Here is a 12,998-nt window from a genome sequence, read left to right as displayed (position 1 = left end):
AGCAACGGAAACGATATATCAAAACGGTCAAAAATCATAACCTAATTGGAAATATCACCACACCTTCTTTGTCGCATACCAATATTAAAGCTTCTAGCGATAGAAGAAACTGGTGCGAATCTTTTGATTTATCTTTCAAGAAAGAAAGAAAAGTTTACAAGCCTTCGACGCTTTCCGGCGCATTATTGTTAGGCGTCGGTCGCAAACCATCACTTTGCTTTTTGTCTGGAAAGTAGACAAATAACACTCATTGTTACCTACAACATTCAACCTTCAAAATAAAATCAACATCTCAAGAAAGTCCAAGCTTGTATCGTGAAATCACAATATAGTGAAAGATGTTATTACCGTCCGCATTCGCCTGTGCCGATTCATCGCAAGCACTTTCTCAACCATCTCGAAATCACAACCTTCTATTCGCATCACCACCTCTCTCTCCTACTCCTTCACTATCTCCCACACCTACTATCAGCAATCTATTTCAATCATGTCGCGCTCTGCAATCTATGCTCACAACCCCGACACAATTACCTTCGCCACCCACACTTCATGCAGAAATTTCTTCATCACCTCCCACTAGGACTTCCAATCCGAGACTTAGATTGCGCATACCATCTACTGCCAAGAGAGTCGTACCAGAAACTGGGGATAGGAAACGCATCTCGAAACGAACACCGAGAGAAATTCCAAGAGGAATCAACAAGAGGAGGAGGGAGACGGATGATGATATGATTCACGAGAGGATGGATGATGTCTCGGAACAAGAGCACGAAGAGTCAACACTTCGAGCTCCCAGCACACCTAAACGCAGGCGGAGAATCGCACCAGAGGTTTTACCGTTAGGGTTAGAGAGAAGCGATTTCCATACGCTACGCTTAGCCGAGATGGAGAATACTGCTGCTGACGATGGCGCATTCATCTTCAGTGCTGGGGGTGATTCACAGCCTCGTGAGAGTGAAGCGCAAAGAAATGAGGAAGAAGACCAAGATAGGGAGAATTGGTCAAGGGAGGAAGATAGAATGTTAGTGGAGTTGGTGTTGGAAAAGCTCAAGTTGAGTAAAAGTGATTGGCAAGATTGCGCGAGGAGTTTAGGGAAGGATAGGGGGAATCTAGGGAGGAGATGGAAGACTCTAATGGGTGCTGGGGAAGTGGGTTTGAAGGGAAGGAGAAAGACCAGGACAAAGTTGAACTCTACTTGGAGTTAGTTTTCTGCTGCCTGTGAATATTTGGGGTGATGCAGGGTCGCAAATGGTCTACTTGTTTACTTGCAGTATGCATTCGAACTGTTTTAGAGAACATAATTCATGTCATAATACAGGTATATTGGGATCCGGGAAGGATATTAGCGAATGGAGTCACATGTATATCTACAAGCTCTCGATGCTTTGATCGGAAAGGGCGGATGTACCTTGAAAATTGGCGTACAGCCACAGTATTAGGGCTTGGAATATGGGTTACGCTAGGGAGGAATTGCATCGGAGTTATGGTTAAATGGTCTACTGGGTGTTAGCTAAAGTGCATAGCACTTTGTATAACATGTACCATCTCATTGAGAGTTTTGAACATGACGAGATCTACGTTAGATCATATTGATATTGTGAGATTTTATTCCGTCTTAAATGCCCTCTTCAGATATGATGATATAAGATGAAATAGTCCACAGTAAAAATATCAAGCTAATCCATACAGAAATTCCATTTCGTCTAGCTCTTCATTAATCACTGTCATCTTATAAATTGGGACTTCAGATACATATTAGTGCATCTACTCCCGTAAGTATTGAATCATTTATTTCTTCTATATTTCCACATCCGCTTATGCCATCCTCTATCTCTATCCAACTGACTTCTAATTCCCTATCACAAATGGAAAGATAGTATGCCGCATTACCAGCACAGCTAATAGTAATAACTAGACGCCTGTTGAGAGACAAGTCTCCAAAGCCTTTTTGACAAGAATGATCGTAGTGCTACTTCCAGTCCTCATACTTTCATTCCCGCCCATCGCTTTTCTTAATTCTTCCATATGCAGTTTCAAAACATCCTTTGGAGGAATAGGTTAGTATGATAGCCTGATTCAAAGAGAGGCGGGCTTTATATTTCATCAAGACGCAATCAACTAACCTTCTCCGTTCCCACTGCTTCCGGATGTGCTTCCCTCCATCTCGTAACCATACTAGCCGTCTCCAACGACTTCTCCGCCTGCTGAAGCGTGATTTCCCTCCCGCCGAAAAAGAAATCATCGGATTCCGGATTAGACAGTATTCCATCACGGTCGTAGTCGAGTTTCAGAAATTGAGATTCGGGTAAGATGGAAGAGGGAATGGGATGCGGGATATTCCAGGGGAGAGGAAGATTGTCGTACATATCTCGAGAGAGACGGTTAGGGAGTAGCTCGTAGGGAGCCAAAATGTTGCGCTCGAAATTCAGGAAGATCCGGAGGAGTTCGGAGCGGTTGGGTGCGGAGGGATGTGGGTAGTAGGATGCTTGGAAGAGGTTAGTGGGTGGATTTTGGAGGGAGTGAGAGGGGGAGGGGGAAGGGACATAGGGTACTACCGCGTGTCCATAACGCGACCTATATTTTGCGTTAGCAACCTTCTCGTCTCGGTTTATGGTATAAACTTCCACAGTAAAACGTGATTCAACTGAATAGCACAGCGACAAAGGAGAGACTCACCGTTCCTCCGGGCTTCAACGCCTTCGCAACCTGCGCCCAAAACTTATCCATATCAAACCAATGCACCTGTAATTTTCCACAATCAATTAAAGCCCCCAACCATATAAATCGCAGGACCAGCAACACATACCGCCATAGCAACAGTAATCAAATCCACCGTTCCCTCTTCCACCTCCTCCAGTCCCGTAAACTCCTCTCCGCTCCCAACTACCCAAACAATATCCTTCCCGCTCTTCGTCTTTCCCCCCAGTTCCCTAGCAGTCCCTATCATCGCCTCCCCCGCATCACAGCCTATCGCTTCTTCAAAATGTCCCGCGATATCTCGAGTTGCATTTCCGGGTCCACATCCCAGATCAAGCACTAGCTTGAATTGTCCCCCCGTTTTCTCATGGTGATGTATCACCGCCTCGTATAATTTTGAAGGGTAGGAGAGACGGTGCGCGGCGTACTTCGCGGCTTGTGTGCTGGTGTAGTTGCGAAATGTGGGGTCGGAGTTGGGGGGGTTGGTGGGGTCGAGATTGGGAGCGGACATGTTGAGGGATTGAGCGATGGTCTAGTTGGTTGGGAAACGCTTGTTTGTCTATTTTAACGTTTGTGTACCGAGAGCACACACAAGAAAGAATGGGAAAATATGGATAATGATGGAATTTCGCTCGAGCGATAGATTCATGGCTTTCGTCTTTTTATTATGCTGCCTAAACAGGCCGTGGATTTACATGTAAGCTTGAGACCGTTTTCCGAACGGGAACGGGATCACGTCTAGAAGCCGCGTCTCCTGTAGATTGAAGCATTGATCATTGAGCTTATGCAGTTTGAAAGTTGATTGCAGTAGCTGGATTTCTTGCATTGAGTGTAATCTACACCTCCCTTTTTCGTAATCTCATGCATGTTGAAGAATCGGCAATCCACTCTTTTCGTTAGCTTCTCTCATTCTTGTCTGTTATGACTCAGGATTGGGATTTTTGGTCGAGGAAAATATCTTTCGACTACAGAAGCTATTCACGAGCCGGAAATTCATCTAGTTTTCCAATGCTTGATGCCTTCGCTTCATCTGTTTCAATACTCTTCATAGCTAGTTGATTAAGGATTAGGGGGGAACTTTGAGAGAACAGTGAGTCATTGGAAGGGGATACTCGACGAACGGGCTATGGAAATGCAAGTATCGCTTTGAATGTTCTCCGCATCCTCGACAAACGAAGGACACTGAAATAGTGACGGTAGGTGGGCTTTATATGGAATATTTGGCATCTTATGACCTGGAAGTCTTTGGGAATAGCTGTCCAAAAGTATATCCTGCCTAGGAAGGTCCGTCGAAGCCGGCAAGGTGGAAAACTAATATACGATTGCACACAAAGTTCATTTGCTCGGAATCCAGCTACATCTACAGGTTTCTATTATAACAATCACGCAGACGACGTATCTAAATTGTGTCAAACGAATATTATATTTTCTGGAAATTATCTAAAGAGAATCTGTGGAGAAACTGTGCTCATCAAGCAGCACTAGTAGTACTAAAGCACCACCTATCCTACCCTCTGGCCTCATTAAAACCACGATCCTCCCAGTTGTGTTTATGCTGCAACTATCTTTGATGATGTACAGTGCCCCTAAGGGCGACGCTGGTGTGCATATCCAGGTCAAAAAAAAGCGAAATAGGAAACATGAGGGGAATTTTGGAAAAGAGAAAGAAGAAAAGAAAAATGATGATTCGTCAGTTCCGCCACGCTACGTGAGCTTTCTTCGAAGAAGACCGCACGAATTGGGTGGAGGAAAGGGCTGAATCGGAAACACGCTGGTAGTGTAGGGTATCTCAAGAGGATTGTGGGGCTGCAGCAGCTTTCTAGTTGCAAAACCTTCTTGAGTGATTGAGATATGCCAACGCAAAGAGAAGTTAACCAATCATTTCCGGAGGATCTGACCGAAAACGTCAGTTGGAAAGTAGGAGAAGGTGTTGTAAAATCAAACTCAGTTGTCTTCGGGCTCATACTCGTCCTCCTCAGCCTCATTGGCTTCAACTCGGATGCAATCTTCGTTGTCGAAGTCGTCGTGATTGGGTGTCATGCCACGCTCATTTTCATCCGATCGCTCGCTCATGTCCTGACGATTCTCACAGGTAACTTGACCGGTCTGAGCTAGGCTATCAAGAGTGTTGCGTGGTGGTTGGATGCGGGGAGTCTCAACATCACTAGTGGCGGAGACTGTTTTGGTGGATTTACCGTTGCGACGGCGAGTTGCAACCTTACGACGCTTTGGTACATTTGGAAGTGGAGTTCGAGTCTTTAAAGGTGGCTCGAGTTCAGCCTCGTCGGTGCCGGTATCCTCCATTGTCTCGAGAGTAGGTTTTCTCAAAAGATTCCGCTGAGCGGCCTCCTTTCTCTCCTTACGCTGCTCCTCTATAGGAAGCTTCTGAATCCAGTCCCAGTCCAACTCATAATGAGTATCACCCTCCTCAGCTGCGTAGCCGGGAGGAAGCTGGCGCTTCTTGGATTTCTTTGCAGCAGCTTTGTTGGTCTTGGCTCGCGATGGACGTAAGGGGGTGGGGGTGTTAACAGCCATGTTGCTGAATTTGCCTGAAGCGATAGCCCTCGAGTTAGCCAATCTCTCAGATGCCGTCATGGGTCTGACTGGCTTTGGTTCAGATCGCGGCTTGTGGAACATATGGTCTCTAAAACCATTATGCCCCCGAGTCATAGCATTAACCTTTGTTTTGGCTTCCCATTCCAACTCTGCGAGAACAGGAAAATGTATCTTATCGTCAGACACTCTAAGCACACAATCCTGACAAAATTGAATATTGCAGCAACGACATCGTTGCATGACCTTTCCGTCTTCCTCTTTGTCCTGGGCCTCAACCTTTTGATTGCAAATGTCGCACTTGGTGGTGCGTACAACAACTTGCTTAAACTCGGTATGTCTACTAGGAGCAGGAGAGATCCAAACCCCGGTGTTTGGTAGACTGTCAAAGTCAGGGATGTATCGACGCTGTGACACAATAGAGCGTTTGAAGGTATTGGTGGCGGTGGTGTCTGATTTGGAGTGCACTTCCGACGAAGAGGGGCCAGAGACGCTTTCTCCATCATCATCATCATCATCGTCATCTTCAGAGTAATTGCTCTCATCAAAGCTCTCCTCGCCGACACTATCCTCCCGAGTTGGAAGACTAGTACGACGACGGTTAACCGGAGTCTTCTGAGCCATTGGCTCAAGGTTTTTATGTCCTTTGGGCTTGGCGGGCGGCATGTTGGTTATGTTTGACGGCCTTTCAAGTCTGATAACGGTTCAGATAAGACGTGTGGGACGTTATCGGTCGAAGTGTAAAGCTTTGGCGAAGAATGGAGACAATGATCGCTGGATAGTGGCAGGTGGTGTTAAGTGTTGATTGACTTGGGTCTGACGAATAACCCGATTCGGACGGTACACTCGAGATGGAAGATCGCAAAGGTATCAACCTTCAAAAGAGAATATGGTCCAACTTGAGATAGTAGTATGCAGAGGATAGACGCAGAGGTATATCGCCGGTAATATACTAGCGAATAGTACAGGATAGGCGACGACAACTGTCAAGTCGACGAAAGTGTTGTATTTTTAAGTAGTGTCTAATCGATGGTAGACAGTCGATAAGGTGGAGAATCTGACAACAAATGGTATGTTAGTTTTGTATTTCAACTCAAATGTGAAGGTAAAGAGGATGAGGAAGAACCAAGTGAAAACATGAGTTTGTAGTTTGATGCTAACTGCAAATTGTATGGGGTAATCGAGAAGTTACTTACTTTAAATCTAGATTTGGTGGCAGAGTGATGAGAATATGATCCCTTAGTTCTAAACAGCTACTTGAGGTGTTAGATTGGTGATAAGAATAGATCAATCTTGTGTCAAATCGAATGAAGGGGAAAATGCTGGTTGTGCCATAGCTCAAAGCTGTGTTATGATGGAAGGTTGAGGCTGCTACTTACAAGTGACCTGACGCTGCTGGCAGAGCAAGAAACGCGTAATACTTGAATACTAGACAGCGCCTTCTGTTATCAGACAATTGATGCTGAAAGGCAAGTGATGAGATGTAAGAAGAGGAAGAACAAAGAGTGGAGTGCTATGGACCAAGGGCGTGCTGTAAACTAGGTGGAGATAAACACTTACAAGAATTTTGACTCCGCTGACAGAGCAACAAGCTTGTGATCTTCTAGATCTGAACCACCTTATATATCGTTAGCTTTCTATTAGTGAGAGGAGGTAGTCTGTAAGTCCAATGTTGAATGGACAGCAATGGGAATAGTACTGTTGACCAAGGCGACTTGAGGAGAGAAGGGGGGATATAATACTTACAAGGAACTAATCCTCCTAGCAGCAACGCGACAATATTGTCAGACGTAAGACTAAGCGTTCTAGAAACGATCTCGATCCCTGAATGGAATGTTTGTTCTTTAGAAGGTCGGTGCTAGGTGTTTTGTGCGCAGTTCTAGAAGCGAAAAGATCTGTCTGCAGGTTCACGCAAGTTCAAAGAATATCAAAACCTCTATTAATCACAACTTCAAGATAGAAGAGTGTTTAATCAGTGAGTTGTTATGAGTCTTGAGCTTAGTACAGGTAGAAGGAGATTGAATTTGTGTTGGAATAAAAGAAGGGAGAAGAGAGGTTGAGGCTGTGTTGGATAAGAGTAGGAGGGCTTTGGAGAAAAGTCTTCGAGCCTTTTGAAGGAGATGGGAGACCAAAAGCGGCTTAGCTTCAAGCGCGGGATATTCCAATACCTTGTTATACCTTCTCAACCTAGAAGCCTGTCAGTACGGGTGACTAGGCGGGTAAAGCCGTTGAGAATAAGTGGTACCGTCCCGTCTCCGAGGAAGATCCTGTTGCTGTAGCGTACTGCAGCCTTGCTTTGTGGAGGTTAGCGGGAACTTTTGTTGGAATAACGCGGGAATGAGAAGATTTTTGATTGGAGGATGAGGAAGAAATCTGTAGATGGAAGGGTATAGAAGAAAGAAGTGGTCAGATGCGAGCCGTGAAATTACCTTTATATCAAGCTAAGCGCAAGGACTACAGTAGAATTTTGAGCATTTGGGGCAGTGCTTGGTCATTCAAAGCTCATAGTATTCATTTAAAGTCATTAACTAGTTCGTCCCAGCTTCTGTTGACGTTTTGGATCGTACGATTCACACGATACTGCTATGATTACTACTCAAATCGGCTTGCGAGGGGTTAGTTAAGGCGTCAATGGTGAGCCGAGTGCGAATGATATTGTTGGGAGATGGAGAACGATAATATCACCACTTGTAATACTCCCAAGATTCCTACTCGATTCTGCTTGAGAGTTGTTAGAAGAGCTGTGAATACCGCGCGGAGTACCGGTGATATTATCAGAACATAGTAGATACTGATATAGATTAACCATTTGCATACACTTTATTCTGTCTCCATTTACTAGATATCACCGCTCAGCAATAAAAGAAGCTAGACTAAGCATGTTTGAGTGTATTCGTCATCAAAATATACCCAGTCTCGGCTCCATATTTACATTGTAGACGGATAAGACGCGCATATGTCACTTCAATATTGTGATAGAGTCAAGAGTTCGATGAGATAATGCCTTTCTCATGATGGATGGTCGAATTCAAACTAAGTAGCCGTGTAGTTTTTGTAGATCTTCCGATGTAGTTGAGCTCTAAACGCTGAAGTATCGTTGCTGCCAATATTTCCGGTACTATGGGACGGGAAACAAAATGCCTGGCTGCTGAAGTAAACTCAATGCGAGTCGTAGGCACCTTCTCTGTGAGAATTCTACTCTCTTCATGTAGTTTGCCAATTAAACCACTCATGAGCTGCAAAGAAACTTATGTTCTTTCGCCACCCCCCTTCATTCGTCATCACCCATAAAGTTGTAAGGCCTTGACTCTTTCTGTTATTGAATTTCGGTGCTAATCTTGACTAACAGTACGTGAAATAGAAATTTGACGATCTCTTTTATACTCGCAGCGTTTTAGGAGGCCTATATCAAGAGTTGACAGGTGTGGGAGGTAGGGTTAGAAGTTTTGTCGAGACTCGGTAGACTCAATTACTTTCGCACTATCAAGTTGTTAGCCATGATAACAATCGTTTATGGAAATGAATGAAGTAAATACTCACATCACTAATTCTTATATATCTTCCCAGTGTTTCGCAGAATATCTTCGATATATCGATCACTGCATCTCTGTTGAGAGAAGTGTCAATCTGTGTGAACACGCTGGACTCGCCATCTCCACACCAAACCACCTCGACTAAATCAATTAGTCTGTATTATAATTATCTATGATTGATATGCATGAACCTGTGCGCTTTTCAAGTACAGAGAGGCTTGGAGGCATTCCGTCGGTTAAGAACGCGCAGGTAGTTCAATGGATAGTTGTGACGTTGTAACATGTCGGCAAGCTTTTAGACGACCGGATAGATTCGAGTCTAAGGATGGACCTAGTAAAGCCACTGCTTCTAATCCTGTCCGTCAAGCTGCTAGAGTCTTTAATCCTTAGGAGAGAGTTGGCGTCTAATCGACATGTTACCTTCTAGCTTGATATCTTTTTTTATTGATCATACCAGTCATAGTCCCCTCCTAGCTCCCAAATCTTATAAAATCATTGCTTCGTTGATATCTAAAGGTACTAGGACGGAGCTACTCAATGTTATACACAACTAGTCTCTTGATATATTGTACCCTGCCTCGTTAGCATGGTTTGATCGCATCGTGCTTCCACTCTCCTTCTGAAGGGGTCTGCCAAACTTGCTAATCTTTTGTAATCCTCAGGTCCTTACTATCCTAGTTATATATTTCAAATGAAGAAAGAGCGGCTTCCCCTTTTCCTTCTCCTTTCCACCCTGTATAATATCATCCGGAATAGATTTGACGCCGACAGTCCAAGAGAGGTCAATGCCATGTTCCAAGCCTATGTAATGCACTCTGCGGTGGATTTATCTACATGATGAATCCGCAGGCGGTGTGCGGTTAGTGAGAGTAGATTTGTTTAATGCGAAAGTCAGGCCAGAGAAGAAGAGGGCCTCGTAAGTGGTCGATGGTTGATAGAAGCTTCGGTTGGAGCTGATGTTGATGAAGGTATTGCTGAAAGATAACAGAGTATTCGGAAGACCTCATAGCCACTTCGCAGATCTATGATAGCATTCAAATTGGACAGAGACCTAAATGATCATCCTGCGAGGTTTTTGAAGATGTTGAGGTCCATTGTGACGTTGTTCCCAAACGATACCATATTCGTGCTCCAGGTAAGTCGGCTTGAAAGTTTGAATTGCAGGCGAAGTAGTTCCTTTACGTTAGCTCGCGTGTGAGCTTGAAGTGGTGGCATATCGATAGTTCGAGGTAATACTGGAGTAGAAGGAACTTCGCAAAGTCGATGATTTGAATCGTTGAGGTAAAAATCTAAGAAAGTATGCTACCAAAGGAAAATGAAAGTGCGCGGCTATTTACTACAAATACGATGAGAAGAATTTCGCTTTCGTTAGAAACAGCCGTTGCGCAGACAACATCCGAACACTTGCATCCCTCCCGGGTGTCCAAAGTTCTATCGAAATATGGTGATCTATGGCCAGACTTTCTCAGAAGCTTTTTCATTGCAAGTTATGATCCTGATGTCTTCATTGTGTACTGTCAAAAACTGTCTAAGTTCAAAATTAATGTACTGTCTCTTCGCCTTAGGATATTTTTCAAGATGTTAAACCTCTGATTTATTTCCAAGCTCATGATGTAGGTTCACGTTCAAACGTTGCGAATTCTGACTGCAGGTGGTCGAAGGCATACAGAGTCTGGAAGAGAAGACTAAACCCTTACATTGGCTCATTAGGATTATGATTGCCCGTCTCATCAGTTTATCATCTTTGCTCGCATACTGAAAACTCGACTCGTAAGCTTACATGTGTATAACGCAGCGCAGTCATAGAGCATCAAAACATCGTGGGCGTCACTTTCTTGCTACAAAACGCTCCTATTTCACTAAAGCTCATCGAAGGCCGCCAATCTAGATGTTGAGCACATATTTTATATCACCTTAAGTGAAGTCCCCGAGCATTCCCAGAATATTGAGATGAAGGGGTTTTGTTATGTACTGCGGCCATCGATTCTTGACCACCTTGTAGGTATTCAGAAACAGTTCCCAAAGCTCTGTGATTGGAACTGAAAATTTGAACATAAATGGCAACAGGAAAAATCATGTTGGTTTTCATGCGGTGCCAATACATCTCTACCTAAGCACAAACCTTCAATTTAACACCGGTTATCTCCGAAAGACCTCTTAGCAGCTATTGTTAATAGATATTTTCTTCTCTCTTCCACCCTTTGTTATTTTTGATCTGCCAGAATTTGCAAATTCAGAAAGCAGACCAGACTTAGCTAGCTTTGTTGTCAGCACCTTGTAATACCAGCTCATATAGTGGATGTGCTAGGGTTATATAATGTTCTGCTTTATGATAAGTTTGCCTTCATAGATCTGTGTCTGAATTCATTCATGGTCATTCCTCAGCGGAATATGTCTGTGAAAGGGTCAACTTCGGGTTTTGATTGCCATCCTATTCTCCATAGTGAATGAGACTCAACTTGTGCGGAACCAGTAGATTCAAGTCACTGCAATATGTTCACCCAGTATTTTGTGCAAATTGCAAAGTCTTTCTTCCTGTTTCAAGCGACAAGCATCCAAACTTGGCATTATTTCAATATATCTCCATTCTCCAATTATCCAATCTCAAGCCCGTCACATCTTTTCATACTGAGGAGCTGCATGCAACAGAGAGTGCAACTTCTCAAGTTGCGCCAGTGCTGCAAGCGGCACGCAATACCCAGAAAGTACATATATCCATCCTCATATCAACAATCTTACGCTCAAGCCCTTCCCAATTTTTGGTTCGGAACATGGTATCAAAGATATCAGCGGGCTTTACGGTGCTAATAACTAAGAAAGAAAGCGAACTCATTTAAACAGCGAGCCTGGCATTGGAGAAAGCTCAAGCTACTCAGAATAACCTAGGAGCCGTGGTGAAAGAAAAAAAGAGCACTGACAATGTAGCCATGACTTCGCAGAACTTCAACAACCCAGAAAGAGTTTTATAAATGGCAGGCACTAAGATACAGTTAATAGACTCAACTTACATCTGCAAGCCAAACAATTTGAACTATTCTACACAAACAGGTATGTGATGAATCCCAAAAGGGTATCGTCATAACACAGCTAATCTGGATATTGTAGGCCACATATTAACTTAGTTACAAGATTTGTCATAAACAGTCCAGAAAGGGGCTTCAACGAACTGATCAAACTTCCAAGTCAAAAGGCCCAGTTTTTCGAATCCTCAGCGCCAAATACATTTTCTACATCGGATCATGTAGTTCGTATAAAGGGGTGCTCAACCGAAATGTTCCACTTATCCGACCTCCCCCTCCGAGCGAAATACATAACTTCAACTTCTATAAACAATCGAATCTAATATCTCAAATAAGTCAACTTTCTCGAACATCTGAGATCTCTATCGCTTAAAGGGGGTGGTTACTGGTGTCTTAACTTGGCAGTTGTAGGTGAGGATTTCTTTGCTTAGAGGGAATGATGCAGAAGATTTTCTGTACTAGCAGCCGATATTGAGAGATAGGGAAGAGCAAGAGGAACGAGGAGATTGAGTTGGCTTTGACAGGCATACACTTGACGTTGTTGAGCAATCAGTCTTGTATCCCTTTGAATTTTTTCACTCAAGGGAGTACTGGTAAACAACAAAGTTGGTTCCTTTTCATGGTACTGGGAATCTTAATTTATCATAAGGGCTTGGGTATCAGCTTGATGAAGTTAACAGCAGATTCAACCGCTTTTGTATGGAGAAACACAGTGCCAAGATTACAGAGGGATATAAGGAAGAGAGATTGTAGAACAAGCTCAAAGAAAGATTTGGGGCTATTGCTGTTGTATATGCTCACAAAGATGAGTATTGAGGTGGGATGAGTATATAATCTATCTTCTACTATGTTTGACTTTCAGTCTACAGATTAATGTCATCTGCTAACTTTTTGATTGTGAAAATCGAAATCAGTAGTGATGGGGTCTTAGAGTATACTTTTACTACTCCTACATAAAGAGACTGATATGAGTATCACAATTTTATAGTAGTATAACACTGTTGATGGGGAGAAATGGAACCTCAAATGTATGTTTGAGACTCAGATCTCCATGATTGTTACTCATCCATACAACTGTTTTACAATAACCTAACATGTTTGAGCTGAACAAATAATACTACTATTCTATGTTTTTTGAGTGCCATGAAGTAGTTTTCTTAAATGGTGAAATAATTAATTAGATATCTGAACAGAT

General features: G+C 43.4%; 5 protein-coding genes across 5 annotated transcripts; 1 reads left to right on the top strand and 4 right to left on the bottom strand.

The window, feature by feature from the left end:
* Positions 1-338: 338 nt before the first annotated feature.
* Positions 339-1,205, top strand: Bfra_000466 (putative dna-binding protein; the record flags this gene model as incomplete). Its single annotated transcript, XM_037330912.1, has 1 exon — positions 339-1,205. One exon carries the CDS (start codon positions 339-341, stop codon positions 1,203-1,205), a length of 867 nt encoding a protein of 288 aa, XP_037197245.1.
* A 706-nt stretch (positions 1,206-1,911) lies between these two features.
* Bfra_000465 (putative methyltransferase domain-containing protein) lies at positions 1,912-3,208 on the bottom strand (the record flags this gene model as incomplete). The annotated part of the gene is made up of 5 exons (XM_037330911.1): positions 1,912-2,043; positions 2,124-2,485; positions 2,544-2,574; positions 2,677-2,742; positions 2,807-3,208. 5 exons carry the CDS (start codon positions 3,206-3,208, stop codon positions 1,912-1,914), a joined length of 993 nt encoding a protein of 330 aa, XP_037197244.1.
* A 1,433-nt stretch (positions 3,209-4,641) lies between these two features.
* On the bottom strand, positions 4,642-5,916 carry Bfra_000464sa (uncharacterized protein; the record flags this gene model as incomplete). Its single annotated transcript, XM_037330910.1, has 1 exon — positions 4,642-5,916. The coding sequence occupies one exon, from the start codon at positions 5,914-5,916 to the stop codon at positions 4,642-4,644; it is 1,275 nt and encodes a 424-aa protein (XP_037197243.1).
* A 3,525-nt stretch (positions 5,917-9,441) lies between these two features.
* Bfra_000463 (uncharacterized protein) lies at positions 9,442-9,958 on the bottom strand (the record flags this gene model as incomplete). Its single annotated transcript, XM_037330909.1, has 2 exons — positions 9,442-9,584; positions 9,835-9,958. Coding segments are annotated over 2 exons (267 nt in total), but the record flags the coding sequence as incomplete, so codon positions are not given.
* Positions 9,959-10,642: 684 nt separating this feature from the next.
* Positions 10,643-10,860, bottom strand: Bfra_000462 (uncharacterized protein; the record flags this gene model as incomplete). Its single annotated transcript, XM_037330908.1, has 2 exons — positions 10,643-10,667; positions 10,697-10,860. The coding sequence occupies 2 exons, from the start codon at positions 10,858-10,860 to the stop codon at positions 10,643-10,645; spliced, it is 189 nt and encodes a 62-aa protein (XP_037197241.1).
* Positions 10,861-12,998: the final 2,138 nt, after the last annotated feature.

This window comes from Botrytis fragariae (genome assembly GCF_013461495.1).
Source record: "Botrytis fragariae strain BVB16 chromosome Unknown tig00000001, whole genome shotgun sequence".
In the NCBI taxonomy this organism is placed as follows: Eukaryota; Fungi; Ascomycota; class Leotiomycetes; order Helotiales; family Sclerotiniaceae; genus Botrytis; species Botrytis fragariae.
This window is presented reverse-complemented; position numbering and strand designations above follow the sequence as displayed.